A 26,036-nucleotide genomic window follows, 5' to 3' on the forward strand; every position below is an offset into this window, starting at 1 on the left:
AGAGACTGAATAAGTCTGGAAATGTAAAGACAGCTTGCATAACTGAAAACCAAACTTGGCTAGACAGTTTTTAATTTGTGGATTTCGTCCAGCCAGATTTCTGCTGAATGTTTATCTTTAAGTGTCTATACATGCTTGAATGCTACGGCTCTAGGTAGTTTCTATTTCAGAGCATTCGGAGAGGGCGAGGGGGCACCGCTATGTGCTGTGCCTGTTCGTGAAAATTTTATGTTCAGTGAATAAGAATACGAGCTGGATATCTGGTCAGTGTACCATATCAGTGCTGATGTTGCATGTACTGTGTTGGGTGCTACGAGTTGCTTGTTTCTGTGATGGTGAAACTAAGCTTTTTATCGTGTATGGTAATTGGTGTCGCGCACGAAACAGAAGGAGCCATATTATCAGTCACAAATACGCCACGTCTGAGCATGCGTGGCACCAATTGTATGCCTGCCCTGCAGTTTCCACAGTTCCTTATCTCGGCAGCCGAGATGGCGGCTTTGGCCGTCGAATTGCTGTCAAAATTACGAAATCTAATTAAAACAACAAAAAAGAAAAATTGTCGCTTCGTGATACCATATCACAACGACAACGGTTTTAATTCGTCTTTCTTTCTTGTTTTTTTGTTTTGTAGAAAAATCGCTCTGAGCGCTTTTGATGGCCAGAGCAGCTATTGCATTCGCGGTCATAATCAGTGATCAGTATTGCGAGGCAGGCACACCACTGGCGCCGCGCGTGCACAGATGTGGTCTATTGGCGACCGCAGGTGTCACCCATGCTGTTTGCAACACGACGCTCCGTCGTTATAGACAGCCGAGTGGAGCATTGTACAAACATCGGATAATTGAAACTTGGACGCTGTATTCCGCCTACATACTATTTTATTTCGGAATACTCCTGCTAGGTGGCAGCAGTGACTAGAAAGTACAAAACACAAGAAACCTAGGTGATTTATATCGTCGAACGCACTGCTTCAAACATGGAGGCGTGAGGTGCCAGTACTACAGTTGACGTTCAAACATGAAACTTCCAAGTTATTCTCTCGCTGAAGGGCAATCACTTGTGAATACGCCCCGTACTGGTAGACCGGCTGCGTACTCATTGAACTTTTCCAGACAACTGATTGGAACTTTCTTGAAATCTTTGGCCCACAGTTCGTAACCTGGAATAGAATGCAAGGTATAAATCAGTGCCACAGAATACGACAAACATGTTCCTAAGCTGAAAATAATGGCTCAACACAACGTGAAACGATGCATAGTTATGAAACAATTAAAAAAAAAGTATTCTTCGGTGTGGTTTTTTTGTTGTAACCTACCAGATATTCATACTTCTTCAGCATACACAGTGATAAAAACTCAAGTATGTTTATTGATTCCTCTCAGAATAATTTGCGCACATTCTTAAACGGAGTACTAAATACTTCAAAGTATATAAAGGCCTGATATGCTAAATGACGCTTCTAATCTTACAAAACACGCCTTGAAATAACCAGGCACGCACATGACGCAATGTGTGCAATGTGTTCTCGCTGCATTGTACAATTCTTTCGATTGTTGTCCGTGGCTTTGGCTGTTAGCACTATATCCAAAGGCTATCTTGCCTGCTGGGTCTCATTACCCCTATTGAGGCTGTGTTCAAGCCCCAGTTTTGGGGTCACCTATATTTTCATGAGTTTCATATGCCACCGAATTTGAGAAGCAGGTACAATAAGCGTTTTACGTTAAATACATCGCGATAGGCGTGTTATCAGTACGAACAGTCCCGCGTTACTGTTTAGTATAAAATTATGAGAAAAATTTTTTATATGCACGCATAAATGTTGCCGGTATTACCAATCAATAGCGGGTGGAATACATTCATTGTTTTCTACTAAATATGTTTTTCTCTATGTTCGCAAACAAAATATTAGTATTTCGATGCCCCTGTGGTGATAAACGAATGGCAGACTGCAGTTTTAGTGGATTAGGGTAGACGTTAATTCAGCGAACAAAGCTTCTTCATATATATAGGGTGTTTTTTACTGCGATGCCTGAGACAGCCCCCAAAAAGAGAATGAAAACCAACACTTCGTGCGCACTTGCTTACATTGCTTATCTTACATTTTCTTGGATAAGCTAACCGTTTTAGGTTCAGAAACATTTTAGTCGTTGTCATGAATGATACGGGTCAATGAATAAAGGTTGAACAAAGCTTCGTATGGGAAAAAAAGAGTTATATAAACTATTTTTATGTGCACTTCTTTTAGATGGCGTCTACAACACGTGCATATTTTACAAGAAAAAATATCATTCATCTATTTTTGTCGCAAATTATAACTCCTGAACTGTGCTCTATGATAAGCAAAGAGAAAAACAAATAACAGGCAGCTCATTCAGTTATCTAGTAATTAAATTCTTGAAACACTCTAAGTGAATACTTCAGGAAAAAATTCACGATACCTTCGCGAGAGCGCTGTGCTACAATTTCTGGTAGGAATGGAAGTCATTAAAATTACGTACCTCCCTCAGTTCCGTCTGCGCCAAGAGCGTAGACCACGTAGCAATTGTCGTCAGAGTATGCGAGGACGTCTGTGAAGATTTGTCCATCTACAAGCGAACATAAAAAATGCATAGTGCATGACTGCAATAAGCATGTGAAAGTGTTTAGAATTGGATGCATTAAAGATTGTTAAAGTTTATTATCGCACCTATTTATTTAATGGGAATACGGGGGATCCAACCTTCAACCTTACGACAATGCTTCTGGTTTTTTTTTTGCAGTTGAACCAGAGAAGTTGGGAATTACAGCTTTATTTCATTATATCTTTGTTTTACGAAACCCTTGAAGTGATGAGCAACATCACTATAAAACATTAAGATGAGTGTGCGATGCTCCTAATGCTGCCTGCTGCGGTTAAGTAGCATTAAATAGAGTTATGAGCCGAAAACTAACCAATGCTGTACACAACATTGCTCAAAGTGTCAAATTTGTGGAAATGTTATCCTCGTTGGTAATGAGTGAAAAGTCTCAATGCTTCAAAACATACAGAAGTGATTTCTGTAATTGGTGACAATGACTGCAGTTCGTGAAATCTTGAGTGATTGTCAAACATGAAAATACATTTAAAAAAGAAAAAAATACAACGCTATTCAGCTTACCCCTGGGAACTGACTTAAAGCCGAACGATTTTCTTGCTTTTATGACGCGTTCACAAGCAAATCCCACACTAGATGCGTCAAGAAGCGAGAAACCAGGGAAAATGCGCTACACTATTTGAAACTCAACACAACAAGATGAAAAACAATACAGACTGCTGCGATAATAAACAAGACGGATTTAGATAGCGTTTCTTTGTCGGGGAAATATTTATTTTTGACTCAGTGCACTAGCAGGGCATTTCTGTTACCTTTGGGGGTGTTCTTTAGGAAAAAAGTCAGACAAACCGCAGTAAGTTGCAGCAATTATAAGACAAAGTGTTTGTGCTCTTCTGCTGTAAAAAAACAGCGCGTAAATAAAATATTTTGGCATAATAAATTTAGCTTGCTGTCCTTTTACATGGGTCTCTTTACAGCTGTTTTTACTGCGAATATTAGAATCAGTGCCTTCAGGCCCCTATTGATCCTAAAAGTGCTCGTGATTTCATTTTATGGTTCAGTGACGCACCTCACTGAGTCTATCAATTCCTCCAATAAACATTTACTTCACTGGATAAATTTCACTGGTCACCTCCTTTTCACATATCATGAAAAAAGAGCAAGTACACAATATTTCAGAGGAAGTCGCAGTGTTCTTACAGCTAGTGCTGGCATAAAAATTCCGCCCACACATAACGCACGCCTAAGATCTTGCTGCATTATCTAGTCAACGGTAAGTGTTTAAAGGGCCACTCGCCAGGTTTGACTAGTTTGAGCTGATAGCGCAATGCGTAGATGAGATGTTCATGATAACGTCTGTCACAATTTGCAACGCTACGCGCCGCGGAAACGGGTCAAATTTCAAAACGAACGCTGATCCTCTTCCCCTCTGCCGGCACACACTTAGAGAATGAGGGCATGACGTGGACGTGTGAATGGCCCTACGTACACAGCAAAGCAGTGACGTTGGTCATCTACGTAGATGACTCTGCTCTGACGTTGTCAGCAGTATACCACGTGACATGGCAAAAATTATTTAACACAATATGTGTAGCTTATGTATTTGTTACTTCAAGAGAATAACAAAACTTGAGATAGATAATGAGACGGCTAAAAACTGTGCGCATTTTTCTTTCATTATTTCCCGTGAAACGCTACGGGATGCGGGGCTAAGGTGCCAGCGTTTCGAATGCGTTCGTGTCCCCGTGGTCAGAGCATTAAGCAGACGACCGCCGTGGAACGCTCTTACGCGTTCGTGTACTCATTGTGCTCATTTACTCTACCACGTCTAAGCCAGCGTTTCCAAATCATCCCGCAGAAACAGGCAGAAGACGACAAAATAATGCTGGTCAACAAAGCAACGTCGCTCACGTGCTTGGGGGATGCACTTGTTTGGGCTCATCTTGCGCACGCAACCTCTTGTTCAGATGCCGGAAAGCGTGGGAAAGAGCTTTGGCTTGCGAAGGCTACGCGGAGGAGCGGCAAGGGTTTGGAGCTTGTTTCGCGCCGCTTCGAAAAACCTGTTTTCTCCATTCGTGATAAACCGATTCGAAAATTTTTTGTGGCAAAATTTTCCTCATCAGACATCCAACAACTTTCTCTGTCTAACTAAAATTCGGTATGGGCACTGGTAAGTGCCGCTTTAACTTTTCGGATTTACGCTTTGTGCATCCAAAATTAACATAAACTGATACAGAAGGCATAACAGCGAAACTTACCTTTCGTCACGTATGTGATTGCGTTTTCTTTACTGTAGCCGTACATTTTAATAGCAGTTGCCTTTTCTTGAGAAGTTTGGCTGTAAGTTTTGTAGAAAAAGTGTGCAGGTGTATCTGCAGGCTCAGGTTCATGCAACAATATTTAGGAGACACTATATCCTGAAACGCTTTTCTTACAAAGATAGTATAATAAACGATATCAATAAAGCCGACAAGGTTATCATTGGATAATTTGCTAATGAAAACGAGGAATAAAATTAGGTCTGCGTTGTCACAGAAACGTAAATATAGACAACACGGCCCGCTTTTGTATAGTGTTGAACACGCTGCGTATTTAATAGTATAGTAGGGTTGTGAGATATTTAACCGAGTATTTTTCTTGCTTTTCTAAAATTCACGGCCATGGGGTGCCCCCATCTCCGTATGCTGTTATATTATAAGTGGTGCCGTTTTACATAACATGGCCCTTTGATCACCATAATCCCAGGATAATACACAGAGCCGTCGTGTGGAAACTGGTCAATACATGTTCTTATAAAAACAATATATTCATTCTAAGAATTTTGACATAGGTTAAAAATGCACCAACAGGTCATGTTGAGATTCAAAGTTTTTATCCTGTAAATCCATCTATTCGTACTGGAATAGATGGATTACGAGAGGGTCTTTCTTATGTTTGAAGCATTTGCATCACATGAATGGACACTTTGCATTAGGATATCACAGCTTGTGCTCGCATCCTAACTGAGAATGCCCGAGACGCAAGATTTTCAACATGTTTAGCTTGTTCGATGTTTCTACTATGGGCCCAGTAGTTTACGCTCGGAACAAATACCATATAGGTATAACTGATGCACACTCAGTGAAGCATAGAAGTGCAAAAATCTGTCAGTTGTGATTAAGCGTCAAGAATATTTGTGTTGTAGCTTTCTACAAACGAATGGAATTCTGGATGTATTATCTTATTCCTCTCTGTAAATATTTTTACAGCATTCATTAGGCGAAACCATTTGTAATTAAAGCCCCGCAAAACCACACGATATATCTATATTGTGCTTCAACATGTTCAGTACAGCTCAAGAGTACAATCAGGCACTGAAATTTGGAATCATAAGGTAATGATTTTTCTTCTACACACCTTCTTTCTTCACCCGACTTTATTTAACAAATTTTAACAGAAGCGGTATTATTGTATTCGACTATATAATAAGCATTACCATCAGCGCCTATAAATATTTCACTTGAGTTATGCTTTTAGCCTGCTTAACCCTCTGGGATGAGATTAGGAAAGGCTGAAGCACAGATTCTATCTGGCTCTTCTAAATACACGGTGATACTTTTCTAGAATAGGTTGAAAAACAATGCCCTACTAGTAGTCCGTAGGACACATACTATTGTATGTGTGCTCTCTCTGGGTCATTATCAAGGCACTAAAGCCAGTTACAATAATTTGCTGCTCACGTAGACAGCCGACTTTACTCTGAGAAGTAGCTTATCACACTGTTCAAGAAGGTGTAGGCCAAAGCTAACGCCGCATTGATTGATTGATGTGTGGGGTTTAACGTCCCAAAACCACCATATGATTATGAAACACGCCGTAGTGGATGGCTCCGGAAATTTCGACCACCTGGGGTTCTTTAACGTGCACCCAAATCTGAGCACACGGGCCTAAAATATTTCCACCTAAATCGGAAATGCAGCCGCCGCTGCCGGGATTCGAACCCGCGACCTGCGGGTCAGCAGCCGAGTACCTTAGCCACTAAACCACCGCGGCGGGGCAAGGCTAACGCCGCATAAACTACCATTGTATCATCGCACCAATTGTAAAACCGCTTTTAACTGGCACCACCGTCTTTCATTATATATTCTTTTTCTACAATATCAGTACACTTCAGAACAGAATGTAGTAATTTAAAAGCTCACTCCCCAAAAAAAAATTCTCGGGAGAATGATACTGACTGCAAAATGTTTTGAGTATAAATACAGCAGTAAAACTACTTAGGAACTACGTGGTACTTTTTTTGCTTGAACTTAGGAGGTAAAGTTAAAATATCGAAGAAAAAGAACCATATGATCAAAGACAACGTGCAAGAATGAAAGCACCTACTCTCTTAATCATAAAAAATGTCAACAAAGGAATGGGTGGCAATCCACAATGTATGGGCCACCTAGTGTCAGTCGGCTAGCCCGATGGCCCGCATCAACTTCAATACGCTTTACTTCCTAAGATTATTTGTGCCTTCATTTTTGGTCATCATTGAGTTAAATTCTTGCTCTGATTGGCTGTTGGCAGGATTGATATGTGGTAGGCGATGCTGCCTATATATGCCTCTTTCCAATTATTTCTGGTGCTTGACGTATCTTTCTCTATCCAAAGTAATTTGGGCATAACAGCAATACTTACGTTTGGTTTTGTATGTGATTGCGCTTTATTGTAAAGTGTGGCATTGAGCTGTTTGGTAATTGATTACTAAACTTCTCAGCGCGAAAAAATTCAGAAAATGAGCACAAGAGACTTCGACGAGCGCCTGATCTTTTGCGTTACTTGTTTGAATTATTGAGCGTAGAAGTTTACTAATTATTCATTCTCACCAGGTGTATCCTATAGGCACCCAGAAGGCAATTCAAGCGCTACGGTGATGCCGGAAGCAAACAAAGATTGGCGAAGTGCAAAATGAATTCATATTTCAGTTCAACATGCAGCCTCTACAATATCGAACGGCTTGAGGCTACGCAGATCAACAGCCACACTCGCCTCTGCTCGCATTTCATTTTATAGTGTCAGTATTAGTGGCGCACTAACTCTTTTTGCGAAGGGGGCTAGCCTACCTCACTCGTAAGCTGGGATGCACACACAGACAGACACACACACCCGAATATATATATATATATATATATATATATATATATATATATATATATATATATATATATATATATATATATATATGACGCTATGAAGAATGGGTGACGTGGCCTGGCTCATACTTCATGTTTATTCCATTGTCACTTCTTCTTCATCTACTTCTCCTAACCCTGTCTACCTTCTGACGTCACAAGTTTCCTCCCTCGCCGAAGGAAGTCGCGTCAGACGAACAGAAAATAAAAACTGAACTTGCATGGCCTAAAAGTGAACACTGTCAAAAAAGGAAAGAGTTCCATGTGCCACGAATTTTCTGTAAACACACTTTAGCTTCACAGGAGAGTGCAGCAGTCCGGTAAGTGCTGGAGTTTTGGTGGGCGAGGCTGACTTTTACGTACTGGAAAACACAAGTACACCCTGAACGTGGAAACTGCTGATGATGAAACTGATTGTATACTTGCAAAGAATGAACGTGGTGTGAATGCTTTGGAGAACCAGCAGCTTTATTTGTGTAGGCGTCGCGCTCTCCGCCTTGATTTGTACACATGCAGTGCCACCCGTCTGTGTGTTTGTTTGCCAAGACTGATGCCGTGATTTCTGTGTCTTTCCATAATACGGGGTGTGGTTTTGTGCCTTCTTCGTCGCTCTGTGTCCTGTTGTTTGAACAGCTTTGATTGAAGACTGAATCTTTATCTCTTTTGGAGAAAACGTGCGCGATGTTCCTTCTTGCGAAAATGCCTTGAATTAGGAGACTTGTTTGTCTTATGCAAGAAATATTTAGTTGACGTCGCTTCACTTGACCCGCTTATAGACGCCTTTGATTAATCCTCGAGTGTTCTTCCAAAGACTTTTCCGTTCGTAGCCGTCCTTGCTGGTGTAGCCCATAGAGTCTCTGTTGTTCTTGGGCTTGTTTCTGCTGGCATTGATGGTGTCCATGAGGAACGAGCTGAGGTGGCAGCTTTTCTTCACCATGGCACTGGATTTCTGGGCGAATTGAGGTGGTGTACAATAGGCAGATGGTAGTCAGTGGACTGTTTTGTTGCATTTAGGGAAAAAAAATGAAGGTTGTGCGCTCGAATTTACTGGAGACTCTTGGGAGGGTCTTGTGACGCTGTTCCTAATGGACGCTTCTGGCTCTCGGCAACGTGTGTGATTCGATGCTTCCGAGCCACCTGTGTTGTTAAGATTTCCAGGTGTCCATGGACTCGATGGCGACACCGCAGCAGGCGTAGTTTGGTCAGATTTCAGTCAGAAATGTTTGTCTTTCTGTGTAGCTAACGAGTTAAGCTGTTCTGATGCATGCATCTGCTCTGCACAGAAGGGACAGAGCCTGGCTGAGTATCTTCAGGGTTCCTCACCTCTATATCAACCGCAGTAAGCATGTGAGATGCGAGGTGAGCGCTGTGAGCAACTGAAGAGCCAAGCGACGGAAAAGTTGGAGGTGTTCGAAGTGCGCGAGACGGAAAGCACTGTGCACAGGGTGGCTCCTTAATGTCAGTGCTACGGTGCAGAGATGACGTAAAGGTTGTTTTTTGATCGCGCAGTTGCCAAACGCGGTGCAGTGAAGGGTACACTTTTCCTTCAAACAGACATGGCTGCCTTGCATTGACAGTGCGCTTTAATTGCTCTTGTTTCAAGGCCGATTTATTTTAGGTGTCCCAATGCGTGAGCAGTGCTTTTGACTGCGGCGACCGAGCGCGATTGTCTGTGGATGGTCGGTTATAAGCGAATCTTCATCGTAGTCATCATTGTATTATTTAAACCAAACGATCATTTCTTTTTTTATATTTTCCCATGACTCGTCGTTTTGAAATATGTGGATGAGGTAAAGTTTAAATGTCTCGCCGGTGACGTAGTCACTGAAGTTTGTAACCATTTCCCGTTCCAACCAAGATGTGGCGGTAGCATGGAGTTCGAACAGGTCGAACCAGTCCTGTACAGGTCCCTCGTCAGCTGCTCCGGTGTACTTGGGGTTGGGAAGGTCGGTCGATGGTTCTGCCATGATGCCGGTTACTGGTTGCGCCTGAGATCACCTCTTCTGTGGTCGACATTTACTTGAGGCGTACTGCCGGTGGCTTAGTGAATGATTTGTGGCTGATGAGCGGCGGCGAGGTCCTAATCCTGTCGACTAGTGTGACGCTATGTTGAAAGGTTGACGTGGCCTGGCTCATGCCTCATGTTTATTCCATTCTCGATTCTTCTTCATCTACTTCTCTCCTAACCATCTCTGCCTTTTTACGTCACACACACACACACACACACACGCACACACATATATAAATAAATATATATGTATAAATAAATATATATATATATATATATATATATATATATATATATATATATATATATATATATATATATATAGTTCCTTCGTTATTCGAAGGTCATAGGTTCAGTTCCTGCTCACGGGTGGTAATTTTTTCATCCGCTTTTCTTTCTTCTTATTTGCATTCCATTGATTCTAATAACGTATCCTGTACATTCCTTGGCATTACTGTCTGTTAGATCTCGTTAATATTGTTTTGAAACACGGAAAAAAGAGCCTTTAGGTATACACTTGTTTCCCATATATATATATATATATATATATATATATATATATATATGTATATGATTTGTGAATGATTTGTGGCTGATGAGCGGCGGCGAGGTCCTAATCCTGTCGACTAGTGTGACGCTATGAGGAAAGGTTGACGTGGCCTGGCTCATGCCTCATGTTTATTCCATTCTCAATTCTTCCTCATCTACTTCTCTCCTAACCATCTCTGCCTTTTTACGTCACACACACACACAAACACACACACACACACACACACACACACACATATATATATATATATATATATATATATATATATATATATATATATATATATATATATATATTTATATATAAATATATATATATATATATATATATATATATATATATATATGTATATTTATATATATATATATATATATAAATATATATATATATATATATATATCAGGAAAGATAAATATAATCACGCGCTCGTACATTCATACGAATTTGCGCCCACAAATAACTACTTGAACATCGAAAACGATCGTTTAGCTCATCGGCTCACAACAGCTTCGACCTAGCAGCAGTAATGAACTATCCTTTAAAAAATAGTTTTACGGAAGCAGCAAATACTTTGCACTTTAACTGGTACATAAAAAGTTTGTTCTTTCCAATTCATAACTGCATCAACATGTCATATTATAAAAAAGCATGAAGAAGTGACGCAATATCATAGGGCCTCTGCTCAGCGTTTGCCTACAGCACTAGACACAAAAGCGCTGAATAGGTGACCCACACCACAAAGCGCCTACAAGAAACTTTACCCGAGCGGAAATTTCGGCAAAATTTTACTGTGTTGTAACATTGCTTCGTAACACTTCCAATGTAGCGTAAGAACATAAGTGAGTGATTACTACTGTGACGGAAAAAAATTGCCTTACTTGCTGGTTCCCTCAGCGTGCAGCCGAGAATGAGGTGGTTCAGCACCCCCCCCCCCTCCCCGTCACTGTCCAAAGGGAGGTGGATCAATCCCCTCAAAAATTTTCTTTTTGGTGGGTAGGGGGGGGGGGAAGCTGGCGTCTATTTTGTGGCCACGACTGATGCGCCGATGATAAGTATATACTTCTGCACTCAAACTACTCTCCAATCCTCTATTTCCTAACATTGCTGCTACCTGTTCCGCATTATACGTGTTTGCGGAAACACTTTACTAGTAACGCCGTTACCGGTAAAGCATTACTCTTTTAGGTATTTTATTAACATACTGATTAAAATTTCGGAACTGTAACTGGTAACGTACTGCCTGCCGTTAAGATTTTTCGGTAACACGACGTGCCAGGTTACTCGTTACTTTTTCAATGCGAAGATGGCACATTCCCAGAAGTTGCCCCGACAAATTGTTTTGTTGCAGCGTCGGACCGCTGTCACCTACCTGACATCGACAAATAAAGCGTGGACGGAGTGTACTTTGAGAAATTTGGGGGGTGTGGAAAGGTATCTTTAGCAGGCACCGATTTCCAGCGCGGACATAGGACGGTATAGAGCACTGTGGCTCGTTTTGGAAAGGCTGGCTATCGTAAGACGTTGCTGATTGCTGTCGCCGAAAGCACCTACAGAGCTCATAGCCACGTACAACGGGCTGCAAATTATGACGTACAGGAAAGCATGGGCAGATGCGAAACAGTCGATATCATTTCTAGCAAGCATCTGCTTTCTCAGTGCACACAGGTTGAAAAAATCCGCCGACGCGTTGGTGTGCATGCGGTTTTTTTGGCCCCTTACAAGTTGGCCTCGTTCTCACAGAGAAACAGTTCATTCACGAGACACGAAGTTGGATGCTAGGTAAGGCATCGTCATCGATTTCTTGAACTTGTGCGAAGGGGGGGGGGGGGCATAGTCTACAGAGCTTCTGTGTCGTGTTGAGCCTGCCACATCAGCCAGAAAGGCAGGTGTTTCCATGGCTCTATTCCGAAAGCACAACAATAATGTTCGGAACAAGACCGACGGATTTCGGGGTATTCATTGTTATAGCTGCGGCTGCCACCCTGTGCTCGACAGCTCCACAAATTTCTACCGGCACAGAGCCGATAGCCTGCTTTTGTAGCTCCGCCCAACAATCCAGGAAGGAAGCGATCCTTCTCTCCATGAAACTTGGTTTCATAGACCTTTTTCTGCTTCGGAAGCGTAGTTAGCTGACGAAGCGCTTTTGCGCCCCAATCTGTCTCATCACACGAAAGTTGCCGATGGTATGCCAAACCTTCTTGCCAACTGCATGATGAGCATGTAATGTGTTGGCATGTTCAATTTAGCCCTTGAAGCAATGACAGACTGCGTTCTCGTTAACGTCTATAGTTAAAAAGCTCCCGAGCGAGCGAGGCTGATCGATAACACTTTTACATAAACGCTTCCAATTTTCGCGGTAAGTAAACCGGATAAATGAACAAGAAATGCTTGTGCACAAATATATTCCCACACGAATAGGCCGTTAAAACAATTCTTTACGTTTGAAAACTTTGCGCATTTATTTTGCCAATAGAAGCAGCTGAAAAAATAACCGTAAATTCGTTGAAAGTCTAGTGATGCGTCCTTAGCGGAGAGCGTTTATCCTTACGAGAATAGTTAACCCGGCTAGTTTGTGGGAATATATAATGAGGTGTTGATAGTCGAACCTCATATTGTGCATTACTTGATGTTGAGACAAAGCGCTTTACTATGTGCTAGAGTTCGAAGATATCACATGTAACTATAGAGGCTGCAAACTATGAGCTTTATGATATTCATAATGTTCAGTGAATTTGGACAAACAAATCCAGTTAAATCAACATTTCGGGTAATATCGCCGTTTGGCTAAGAAGCGTTGTGTGAAAAATAACTGTGAGATTTAAAATATACTTACTGAAAGTTCCTGCAGCAAAAAGAAAATGATTGATATTTATTATTGCTGAGTACCAGCTGAGGTAACGTTCGTTACTTTTTTTCTGTAACTGCCACGGTTACGCGTTACAGTTTTTTGTTGGTAACGTAGGCGGTAACGGGTTTCTTTTATATTGGTTTAACGAGTAACGTATTTGGTTACTTAAATTGGTCACGAAAACGACACTCTGACTGCACTTTCATACAGCCTACAGCGTTCCCCTCTTCAAATGAGTCAGTAACGTAAATATATCAAAACAATACATATTCCTAGGAATGGTTCTTAGGATTCCTATGATTGTCTTCTTGTGACAGGGGTGGAAACCAGTGGGCCCTTTAGCATCGTATGCTTTCTAGGGGCGTTTGTTGGATTTATCGATGCAGTGCTATAGATCTATTTGTAAAATATTGCCTCGATGACGTGGTGTCTCCTTATGTCACGTAAACGTGGACACAGCCACAATGCGTGCCACTATTCACCGATCGACTGTACTCTGGGCAGTCGGGAGGATTGAGAGTATGAGAGATTATTTAGGCAAAGGATCGAACCGACTACGTTCGCATTAGGCAAAGAATGTTTTCAAGGTTTTCAGTCACATCTTTGAGTAGACTTTGCATTGATCTCTCGTCCAAGCGGCAAAGAAAAATGATATTGAAACTTGTCAACGTGTCATTGTCCGACTGCTAAACCTCTTCTCCCGTGGAAAGGCATGCGGCCCTGTCGGCTGAATTCATTGATGCTTTTGAAGGCTTCGATGGCTGTTTTACTTCGATATTGCCGGGCCTGCCACAGTGATTTAGAGGCCAAAGTACTTGTCTGCTGAACCACAGGCCGCGGGTTCTAACCTGGCTGTATCGGCGGCATTTTCGAAGGAGGCGAAGATGCTGTAGGCCCATGTGCTCACACTTTGGTGCTCGTAAAAAAAAAAAAACCCCACATGGTGGATATTTCCGGAGCTTCTCACTACGGAGTCTCTCATAATCATATGGTGGTTTCGAGACAATAATCTCCCCGTATCTTCTGTATCTTTACACAATTTCTTATTTCACCTTTTGTTTTTTTTCGGTTTTCACCCACAAAGTCTTACGAATGCTCAGACTATACAGCGCTCAATTCTACCTGAAGGTTCGTTATCTCTGTATATTGATTTATTCAGATTGCTTGTAAGCACGAACACTGGATAATATTTTAGAACTTATGCGAATGCAAGTGATATGCCTGGAGTTTTCACCAGCATATGTAAAAGCAGTGGCGCGCTTCGGCGCTTGTCAGTTTATTGATGGCTAACGCTCTGTTCGCCTTTATTAGTGCCACTGTGCGGCTTTCATCTAACTTCCCACTTACCACCCAAAAGTATGGCTAAATAAACAGTTTCATCAAAACATTGACGTTGCTATATTTGTCTGCGTGACGACCACGTGACAATATTGTGTTGATTTTTTGCATATCAAATAAGCAAGAAAGGTGTACTTACTAAATTGCATCAGCATCATTCATAAACATGAAAATTGCGTCAGCGCTCTTCTCATTCTCATTGAAGGTGTGAAATCCAGCATACAGACATCTGAAGTTATTTCCCCACACTGGGTCATTCTTATAGGTTGCTTTTACCATGTCGTAAATATTCCCAACACTATTTTTAAGATGCTGAAATGGAATTTACGTAATTATACTGGAGCTTAGACTGGAAATTTACTCTTTCCAGCAAGTTACTTGATAATTAGTTATGCAGCCTTATAAAGGTTTAATTTTACATAGTCTGCCTACATCTCCTTCATTGGTGTCACAAGATAAGAATATAAAATGCGAATTCAGACTGAAATTCGCGTGGCCAAATACATATTTGGCTCATACAATTCCAGTAGTGGCCACCGTCCTAGACGGTGGCGGCCAAAGAGTCGAGCGCAAGTGCATACTGCAACAGTCCAATGCCTTATGACCTCCCTCTGGTATTACAAGCTTTGGCTTCACATAATTATAAGAGCATGTATATTCTATTTCAAAATAATCAGTTCTCAGAAATAGTATAAATATCGATGGGCGTCAGAGGCTAGTGCAATGACGGAAGAGACAGAGAAGAAGGTGACATAGTTGAAAATGTTTCATTAGACAAATGCAAGAGGATGCTTTTTTTAAGTTTTTGTGCACAACGATGTTGCGAATATCATGCGTATGAAATACGTCTGTTCTGTTGCCGGAAGTTCCGTTCTCGCAACCACAAGACGACGTCACTGTGTACGCCTCCTGTCATGATTCGTATGCTGTCTAGAGCATGAATTTCCCGAATCAGACTAGGAAGCACTACTCAGACGCAATTGTTCAAAAAAAAAAAAACTCTAGCAGCAGACGCCTTGCCGTAAGACGTCACTTTAGGCGAAGGCGTACTGACGCTAGTGGTCCGCGTAAATTCCTACAGAAGCGTAGATTTTAGTGGAACATCAATTCGGCCAATCAGATGTGTTGTTAAATTAGGTTTATATTTTTGTGTTAGTGTAAAACATCTGAAAAGTTAAAATAAAATGTATGCATATAGAAGTAGTAATTTTTACGGGTATTAAAGGATACTTCGCTCCGGCTTTTCACCGGAAGGTATGCAAATAAAAGAAAAATCACAAGCCTATTATTACGCCATAAGTGCATAAAATATGTTCCTCTGCATTTATTACTGCTGTAAACAAGTGATACTAAATATTCAATCCAAATCCCAAAGTTTAATTCGATGAAAGAGCAAGCGTTGGCCAACGAAAGAAGTTCAATCCTTGTGAAAGTCGGAAATAGACGGGACTTGCCTACACCTTAACCAACTCAAGTAATAAGTCTACTGATGATCGTTTGTAAACTTTTTGCGGGCACACAAAAAACGCTGTGTGGATACTTGGTGCTGTCTTGAGTTGTATTGCGTCTTAAAAATGTAAACTACATTCACTGGCTTTTAAGCTCACATGAAGAAAAATATCATTCTCCTATATTTCTTCATGCAAAAATATCGTAACCTGGGCGAGTCATATTACCTTCAATGCATCTTGGTGTGCTCCATTCGCCGCTTCATCCACCCAAATTGGCTTATTGCCCTTAACGTAGCTTAGAACTGCAACGAAGGCAAGAGTGAGTACAAGAAGCTTCATGCTGAATTCCTTCGAGCTTCAGTCGGTGGATGGAGTGCTTGAGGGCTAAAGTCCTTCGTATTTATACACGGTGCTATAGAGGATTAACAATGAGGAAACATGAGGACATTTTCGCGTCAATTCATTACCGACAAAGTACTATTTCTAGCCTTGTTCAACGGGTGAATGTTTCGTATGTCATTACATATGGCATGAGAAGCTTGCTTTAGGTATTATTTGTTATTCTTTTTTACCAGCTCCCACCCGGACAATTCATGTTTTTAACGCTCTTCCTTGTGAAAATAGTTCTTGGAGGACACGTCATGCGATATGTCTCTACGTGGCAGACATATGACGAAACATCAGAACTGAGCCTGCGTGTGTATTGGACTTTGATGAAGCGGTTTTTTAATTTCAACAACTTCTCAATGTTATTGGCAGCATAAAGAAATTCGTCAGGTCCAAATCAGTGCAAATATTTCCGTAAAAATTAACCCTTTACACTGAAGTAGTAGAGAGCATCCTGTTTTCATAACGTTCTGCTTTCAAGTTTATAAGGGTCATCGCGCGCACAAAGAAAAAAAAAAAGGATTTTCGAATGAAGGAGCTTAACATTTTGCTCCATTAACATTGCTTTGAGAAAAAACTTTGCATAGTGCAAAACGCAAATCGTCTGTATTAACACAATTTATATACACACCATGCAGAAGCTAATTAGCTAAAAAAATTGCGCATACTTATGAAGTTATTCTTGAGAATCGCGTGAAAAACTGGGCAGCGCCCATGACATGCGCGAAGGGGGCAATGATTGCGCAATACGTCATCAGTCTATTAATAAGCCTCACTACACTCACTGCAGGACAAGTGCCTCTCCCATGTCCCGCGAGTCCACTCGGTCCTGAGTATGCAACACATAGTACCCACACATGCGATAATATGTTCTGACCATACAAGTTTCTGTCTCCCTTTCACCTTCTCTGGTAATCCAGTTCATATAGGACCAGTAATTTTCCGGCCAATGTGCCACGTGCCTGGGCCATGTACATTTCTTTTAGACTTTAAATATGATATCCTCAACCCCAGTTCCCTCACCCACTCTGCTTTCATCTTGTCTCATGAGGTTACACAAATAATGTTCCTGTTCGTAGCTGACTGTGTCGCCCTGAGTGGGAGCTGACCCCTCCTTGTAAATCTGCAAATTTTTGCTCTGCAGTCAAGGATCGGCAAGATGCAGCTGGTATACACTTACATCTAGAGGAGCACTGGCAGTCTACCAGTCATGGTGATAGAATGCTTAACAAATGTGCTGCAACCCATTCTTATTCTTCTAGGTACTTCTATGTCGTTGTTCGGCTGCAATGTTACTACCTGTCTTTTGTAGATGTACACTTTTACATCTTCAAGTGCACTGCTACGTATCTGAAAGCGCTATTCTCTTCCGTGGATAATATATATAACTTTCGCTTTCTTCGAAGTAATTGAATGCAGGAACAGCGCAACCTAGAAGTAGTAACTTCGTAACTACGGAAGCGAAAAAAAAACAAGGACAGCAAAGGTCCTTGGTTTTCGCTTCCGTAGTTACGAAGTAACTACTTCTAGGTTGCGCTTTTCCTGCATTGAGTTATGTCCTTCCAACTTTCCCAAGCTTCCACGCTTAATATCTTCTAATTAAATTTAGAACCTGGCTTTTTGCTCTCCTTGTTTATTTTTGTGATTAAAAATTGTTAATCGTCGAGTGAGTTACTCAGCAATGCAATGTCACCGGTGAGGCGCCGGTTACTAAGATACTCTCCAGTACCTCCATCCCCTAGCTTATGCCTTTTTAATGTTTATGAGAACCTCCTTCATCCACGCGGTAAATGCCATCGGCCAAGCCGTGTCTTCTCGTCTTACACTATTCTTTACCTGTACGATGTCGCTTTTGATATGGAGCACTATGGTGGCAACTCATTGTCTGTAGATCTTTAAAAGATGTTTTTATGTGTTTCATCGACACCCTGATTCCTCTGTGTCTGCATGACAGCTGATATCTCTACCGAATAAAATGCTTTCTCGTAAACTATGTATGATACGTATAAGGGCGGGGTGTACTCTCAGCATTCCTCCCCAACAGTATACACAATGTTCCTTGCTGCTTCGTGCGTCCTGAAGTTTGGCGCGGGGTCAGTTTGTTGCACGTTGCTGTTTTACTTCTGCTTCCTGAGCTCTCGCTTCAGAGCTTGCTTGCTGTATACGTGAACATTGACTACCATATGCCACGCCCTGCCTTCGGAATAGCAGGTTCTTGTTAGCGTTGCCGCTTCGCCTTTCAGTAGTGAGAGTTCTTTTAAGATCGCTTTCATTCATGACAACAAAGTGCTTGGTCTGTAAAGCTTTTATTCCTCAGCGTCATTGCCGTTTCCTGGAGTAGGCACTATGCATGAGCTTCGCCACATAACGGAGAAGACACAGTGCACCAGACTAAAGCGTAAGGTGCTCTGTACATAAGAATAGCGAATACTAAATATCACGCGGCCGCCATATTTATACTTTCGCCAATGTCACTTACTTCCACTAAGGCTTCCTCAATGGTGGTCTTCCATTTATAATCTTTATTTTTTATTTTTAAGACACCACGCAGTACCCGAAGGCATTATCGCAGAGGTATACATCAATAATCGAATTACATATTTGTGGGCACACAAATACAACTGTGTTCATACCTGAATAACCGAAATACACATTTGTTCACACACACATTACCATTCTGTTCCTAAATAAATGTACCATCGTTCAGGTTACAGTTCAAGTTTAGAGCACTGAATAAAATACATCTTCACTCCCATTATGAGCTTGCTTTTAGTTAGCGTATTTTTATTTTTATTTTTGCGAAAAAATGAGTTTACATACATGTTGCTTTTATCTGTGTATTTCAGGATTTTACAACTATGATCAAAGCATTTTGAAATAGCATGACGTTTGTGTAGGTAAAACTTTTTGGTAATTCTAGTTTATTATAGTAAATCCTATAAAGAAACTTTCATCTCCGTTCACTGTTGGTTCAGGAGGACACTCCCATTCCAGCTCAGCTTTGATTGCAGTGCAGCTCTGCCACATTCCATACTGTCCCAAGACAAACCTGGGTACACGGTTTTGTATTTACTATAGAGTAGCAGTTAAGGTTACTTCGGTGGGGTGCCACACGACACAACCATATTGCAAAATAGGTCTGATGCAAGTGTGTGCGCGAGACGTTTTAAATTGGCATGCCATCATCACAAGTTTCCTTGAATCAGATTTATACCTTGCCAGCTTTGGCTAGGAGAGTGTCCACCCGCGGCCCCTCTGAACATTTAGAATGTTGAAGCACACCTAGGTACTTGCATGTATCATCTTGTTTTATCTGCAAATTGTTCATGTGGTGACACGACGGAATTGGTTTGATCGTTTTTGTAAGTGAAATGTATACACACTTTGTTATGTTCAAAATATCTTTCCAACCGATGCGCCAAGTATAAATGAGTGATAACTACTGCTGAAGTCATCATGCATCTCTGTGATTTGAAATTTTCAGCACACTATCCATTCGTCAGCAAACAACCGCATAGAAGATGAAATTCTTGCTGAGATAGCATCGACATAAATTCTGAACAGAGCCCTGTGGTGCCCCTGAAGTAAAATCCGCGCTTTCAGAGTATTTCGCCTTCATTACTAGAGTTTGTCTTCTTTGAGAATTGTAGCATCGCATCCAATAAAAAACAGCCTTATCAATGTGTGCGGTGGTAAGTTGAAACAGTAAGAGTGAACGTGGCACCGTGTCGAAGGCTTTACAAGAATCCAAAAACAACCTGTTCACCTATTCTACACAATCCACATCCGATATCACATAGTGATAAAATTCCACCAATTGTGTTGTGCAAGACAGCCCTCTTTAAAATTCACGCTGTTTGTCGATGAGTACCTTGTGCATGTTTAAACGATTTATTATTTGTTCATATAAAATGTGTTGAAGTTTTTTATATTAGTATTTGTAAGCGATATTGGTCTATAGTAGCCAATGTTCTTTTTGAATCATATTTATTTATTGGCACCACATGCACAATCCTCCATTCATGTGGTAAGATACTTGTCACTAGAGATCTTTCAAAAATTGCATACAGGTACAAAAATCTGGCATCGCGCTATGCCTGAAAATACGCTGAAAATTTTATCTGGACCACAATATTTACCCTAATAAACGTCCTTCAATAAATTTTCAATTCAATTAACACTAAACTTGGCAAGAAGCATAGGCGAATTGTTCCTAATAGTTGCACGCTAGTTACTGTGGTTTTCAGGTAAAAATGCTGTGTTGAAATGTTGCCTTGGTATGCAGCTCTGTCTCCATCATCCGTAACAAACCACCTATATATTATTTGATCATCAGATGACGAAAATACCGACGAAAGCACTCTAGCACTCGCACACAGCCTACAACAGATGTGACCGCCAGAGTGAGTGGCCTATGACTACCAGCTCTAGTGGATGTGCCTGCGGTAATCACTCCGTCATTTGTTTATACCAAGAAAATGAGTTTTTTTATCTGATGAAAGTGTGTGCGCTCTCTATATGCATGAATGTCTCGTCCATATGGCGCGCCTTCGCCGTTACTGGCTTTTCAACATTTTACTCTCAATAACAATGCAGCACAAGCGGTATTGTTCCCTGCTTCACGAAAACGCAGCTTCTTTTTGCTTTCTTTTATAGATTAGTGGAACAGTGTTTTATAGAGCACGTAAGAAAACACAGCATCGTGAACGCAAATGCTGTGGTGGTGCGTTCCAAACCAAATTCCTGTAGGAAGCAAGATGGTGCATTCAAAAGAAAGCAGTGGGCGTGTTTCACTGCGTGCAATCGGTTTACGTATTTCCTAACATGGCGCCCGTCTTGATTATGTATGCTGAAGAATGGCTGATGTTTGCGACTGTTTTGTAATTTTAACCTTGTGCCTTTCACTTAATGGTGATGTCTGGTGCTTTATGGCGCAAGGGACGATTGATGGTCAAAGAGCGCCATTTCCGAGACAAGAAATGTGAACACTGATATCGTGCGTGACTCTATAGGGGCCTTAAAATTCTTAGCACTACCACGGGTAAAACGTAAGTACTAAAATGATGACAGTGGCGTGCAATATGTGCAGTGAAAGTGGATGTCGGAAGATCAAAATAAAACCATGGCGGAGATGTAATTACCAAGTGGTAGCCTCGGTACTGAGATCCTGCTAAGGATCACTTTGAAATATGCTCTGAAAAAAGAAACGTATATCTTTCGAAAAAGTAAACAAAAAGCCAAATCAACAAGTCAATTTTACAGCCGAATTGTTACCAATAAGCATCCCAGGGTGCAGCACAGAGCTGCTGGCAGTAGAACAGTAAAAAACACTTGTGAAGAAGAAGATGTGCCTGCAGCGAGCAGCATCGCCAACGCCTGGCTCTCTCGGCTCCTGCTTCGGTTCGTTGCTGTGCCGATCGCTGGACGGTTCTTGACGCTGTCTCGTCACTGTCTTTAACGGCTAATAAACTTCCTCCCATTTGGTGGAAGGTGCTGTTAATCCCCGTTGTTACACCCTGGAGCTGCGAAGCCGCACGCTACTACCTGTCATGACTGCCAACGCCACTACATCGACGCCTTTGCTCCAGTTCAACTGCCCCGGCCATCCTACGCTACGGGAGCCGAAGGTCTTCAGCGGTGCGGATGGGACCGACGTCGATAACTGGCTCGAGCACTACGAACTGGTGAGCGCCAACAATAAGTGGGACGAAGCCGACAAGCTGGGCCACGTGATATTTTATCTCACTGGCGTCGCCGAATTGTGGTTTAATAACCACAAACACAACATCCCCACATGGAGCGTCTTCAAGACGTCATGTGCTGAAGTGTTCGGTCGGCCGGCTGTCCGCAAGCAGAGAGCAGAACAGCGCTTGCGCGTCCGCTCTCAGCAGACGGGCGAGACCTTTACCAGTTATATTGAGGACGTCGTCGACCTTTGTCGACGTGTGAATGACACCAGGCCCGAATCTGACAAGGTCAAAAACATACTGAAGGGCATCGACGACGGCGCATTTCAAATGCTTTTGGCAAGGAATCCAAGCACAGTTTCTGATGTCGTCAGCTTGTGTCAGAGCTACGACGAGTTGAAAAAGCAACGCACTCGGACTAGGCAGCCTCAGCCTGGTGGTGAGTCGCTGTCCTGCTTCGACTCCATGCCCGACAATTCACCATTGCCTCAGCAAGTCCGAGTCTTCGTCCGTGAGGAAGTCGCCCGCCAACTTTCCCTAGTGCCCTTTACTCACGAGACCACCACCCGTCTACCTGCCCCGCTTCGCACTGCTATATCGGAAGAGGTTGCACAAGCTGTTCCTCTTGCGCACTACGAGCCACCTCTATCAAGCCGTGGTCACTGCCCGGGTGTCGCACAGCCGGTAGGCGCTCCTGTCGCCTATCCGCCAGCCGTTCAGCCTGTGGCCGCGCCCCTAACCTATGCAACGCAGTCTGTGGCTCCGCCCGTCGCCTTTTCGCAAGAGATGCAGCCCGTAGCCGCGCCGCTAACATATGCAGACGCTGTACGTAGGCTCCCGCAACCACCCTACACCACGCACTCACAGCCCGCACACCCGGCTGCTTATACTGCACCTTGGGCGGCAGCACCAGTCGCCAATCCCTGGAGGACGCCCGATAACCGACCGATTTGCTACGCTTGCTTCACTCCCGGACACGTTGCTCGCTATTGCCGCCGTCGACCTCCGACGTTCGGCAACTATGCCCGGTCGTCGCATCCCAGCAGCCAACTCTTCGTCCAATACGGGCCGGTCTCGCCACCTCGCTATGCGCCTACTGACCACCTTGACTTCCAGCCGCAACGCGCACCCTCTCCTCGTCGGCGATCGCCCTCCCCCATGCGTCGCCGGCCCGGACCCTCCGACCAGGAAAACTAAGCAACGCAGTTCAAGTGGCAAGAACTGAGCTGTTTTCGAACTGTCTTAGCCCTCGCTCCTCTCCTGCTAACGTGGTCACAGTAACTGTTGAAGGTTATTGTACTTTCGCCATTGTGGACACTGGCGCCGCTGTTTCTGTTATTGCCGCTAACCTCTGCCGTTTATTACGCAAAGTAACGACGCCGCTTTCGGGACTGTCGCTTCACACCGCAAGCGCACAGCAAGTAACGCCTCTCGCAGCCTGCACTGCAAGAGTCTCCATCGAGGGCATTCTTTACATCGTGCAGTTTATTGTTCTTCCTGTCTGTTCGCATGACGTCATCCTCGGGTGGAACTTCCTATCCCGCCATAATGCCGTCATTGACTGCGCACGCGCCGAAGTTGAGTTTTCGCCCTTGTGTGATGTCCCATTACTGGACGCTCCTCATCAGCCGCCGAAGTTGCTCGATCATGAAGATACCGATATTCCGCCTGGAAATTTCGCCCTTGTTCCCGTTTCATGCAACGCCTACACTGACGCTACAGTTCTTTTTATGCCTTCCGATATCTTCAAATGTCGTCGAGCTTTGCCGCTGCCTTTCGCAAAAATTGACCTTGACGCCGGAAGAAGCAACATCTTCGTAAGCAATCCGCTTTCCACACCTGTCACATTGCTTGCGGGGGAATGTCTCGGCCGCGTGCAGGATCTCGACCCTTCGTTTTTGTTTGATGTCCCGGACGACTACTGCGACCACCCAAAAGCACTGTCGGCACTCGGGGAGTCGTCCAATGATACGTTTTCCAGCGCCATCACCTACACTCTCACTCCCACCGAACATGCCGACCTGCTGGACCTTCTCCATGAGTTCAGGAGTTCGTTCGATGTGTCGCAACCTCAACTGGGCCGCACATCACAAGTCAAACATCATGTTGACACCGGCCTACACCAGCCACTGCGTCAAAGACCATACCGTGTCTCCGCTTAAGAGCGCCGCGTCATCAACGCTCAAGTCGAAGATATGCTTCGTAGAGACGTCATTCGACCATCTCACAGGCCCTGGGCGTCTCCCGTCGTCCTGGTGCGTAAGAAAGACGGATCTATCCGATTTTGCGTGGACTATCGTCGTTTGAATAAGATAACCCGCAAGGACGTCTTTTCTTTGCCGCGCATTGATGACGCCATTGACATCCTTCACGGAGCGGAATTTTTCTCGTCGCTAGATTTGCGGTCTGGCTACTGGCAGGTCCCAATGGCAGAAGCCGATCGCCAAAAAAACGGCATTTATTACACCAGACGGACTATATGAATTTAACGTCATGCCCTTTGTGCTTTGTAACGCGCCTGCAACGTTTGAACGTCTTATGGATAATACGCTACGTGGCCTCAAGTGGAATATGTGCCTCTGTTACCTCGACGATGTCGTGGTTTTCTCCCATGACTTTCCTACGGACCTCCTTCGCCTCAGGCACGTTTTGAGTTGTGTGACCAACGCTGGTCTGCAGCTTAACCTAAAAAAATGCCGCTTCGCTGCACGCGAGCTCGTCATCCTAGGCCACATCGTGTTCAAGCACGGCGTATTACCAGACCCAGCAAAACTTCGAGCAGTCGCAGAATTTCCCAAGCCGACGACCATGAAAAAACTTCGCAGTTTTGTAGGCCTATGCTCCTATTTCCGACGCTTTGTTCGCAATTTTGCATCTATCATGTCACCGTTAACCCAGCTTCTTCGCGGTGACGTGAACCTCACCTCCTGGTCCCCTGCATGTGACGTTGCCTTCACTACTCTGCGCCGTCTGCTCACTTCCCCACCTATTCTTCGCCCCTTCGACCCGATGGCTCCTACCGAAGTGCACACCGACGCCAGCGGCGTCGGGCTAGGGGCTGCCCTCGCTCAACGAAAGCCCGTCTATTCAGAATACGTTGTAGCCAACGCTAGCCGCCCTCGGATGAAAGCCGAAACTAATTACAGCGTGACAGAAAAAGAGTGTTTAGCTCTGGTGTGGGCGCTTGGAAAATTCCGACCATACTTATACGGCCGCCCGTTCGATCTAGTAACTGCTCACCATGCGCTTTGCTGGCTCTCCACTTTGGAAGACACTTCTGGCCGCCTTGCGCGATGGGTACTCCACATCCAGGAGTACGTCGTTCGCGTCGTATACCGCTGCGGACGCAAACACTCTGACGCTGATGCCCTGTCCCGCTCACCTTTACCACCAGATCAGACGTGCGGAAACACTTGCCTCCAGACCTTGTCATCGCTAAATCTCGACTCGATTGCCACCGAACAACGTCGTGACCCGTGGATTGCCTCTCTTATCGAATATTTATCTGGCACGCCCAACCTTCCAGTATCTCGATCCCTTCGACGTCAAGCTTTCCATTTCGCCATCCGCGATCAACTTCTTCATCGACGCAACTACGCTCCCGATGGCCGCCGGTGGTTGCTGGTCATTCCACGCACTTTACGATCGCAAGTATGCGCCTCCCTTCACGACGATCGGCAATGTGGCCCCGCCGGAGTGTTCAAAACATATGAACGCCTTCGCCATCGCTATTACTGGCGCGGCATGTACAATTTTGTACGTAAATTCGTGCAGTGCTGTCCTGACTGCCATCGACGTAAATCAACACTGCCACGTGCGACTGGCGCATTGCAGCCACTTCCATGCCCTGCCAAGCCATTTGATCGCGTCGGCGTTGACCTCTACGGTCCCCTTCCAGTGACACCAGATGGTAATCAGTGGATTATAGTGGCGGTCGACCACCTGACACGCTACGCCAAAACAGCCGCTTTGCCGAGCGCTACAGCTCAGGATGTCGCCTCTTTCATTTTGCAACGCTTTATCCTTCGACATGGT

General features: G+C 43.6%; 1 protein-coding gene across 1 annotated transcript; it reads right to left on the minus strand.

The window, feature by feature from the left end:
- Positions 1-863: 863 nt before the first annotated feature.
- LOC142768577 (female-specific histamine-binding protein 1-like) lies at positions 864-16,311 on the minus strand. Its single transcript, XM_075870566.1, has 5 exons — positions 16,153-16,311; positions 14,616-14,788; positions 4,835-4,914; positions 2,502-2,588; positions 864-1,162 (listed from the first exon to the last, which is right to left on the minus strand). Exons 1-5 carry the CDS (start codon positions 16,264-16,266, stop codon positions 1,035-1,037), a joined length of 582 nt encoding a protein of 193 aa, XP_075726681.1. The 5' UTR covers positions 16,267-16,311; the 3' UTR covers positions 864-1,034.
- Positions 16,312-26,036: the final 9,725 nt, after the last annotated feature.

Source organism: Rhipicephalus microplus, chromosome 8 (assembly GCF_043290135.1).
Source record: "Rhipicephalus microplus isolate Deutch F79 chromosome 8, USDA_Rmic, whole genome shotgun sequence".
In the NCBI taxonomy this organism is placed as follows: Eukaryota; Metazoa; Arthropoda; class Arachnida; order Ixodida; family Ixodidae; genus Rhipicephalus; species Rhipicephalus microplus.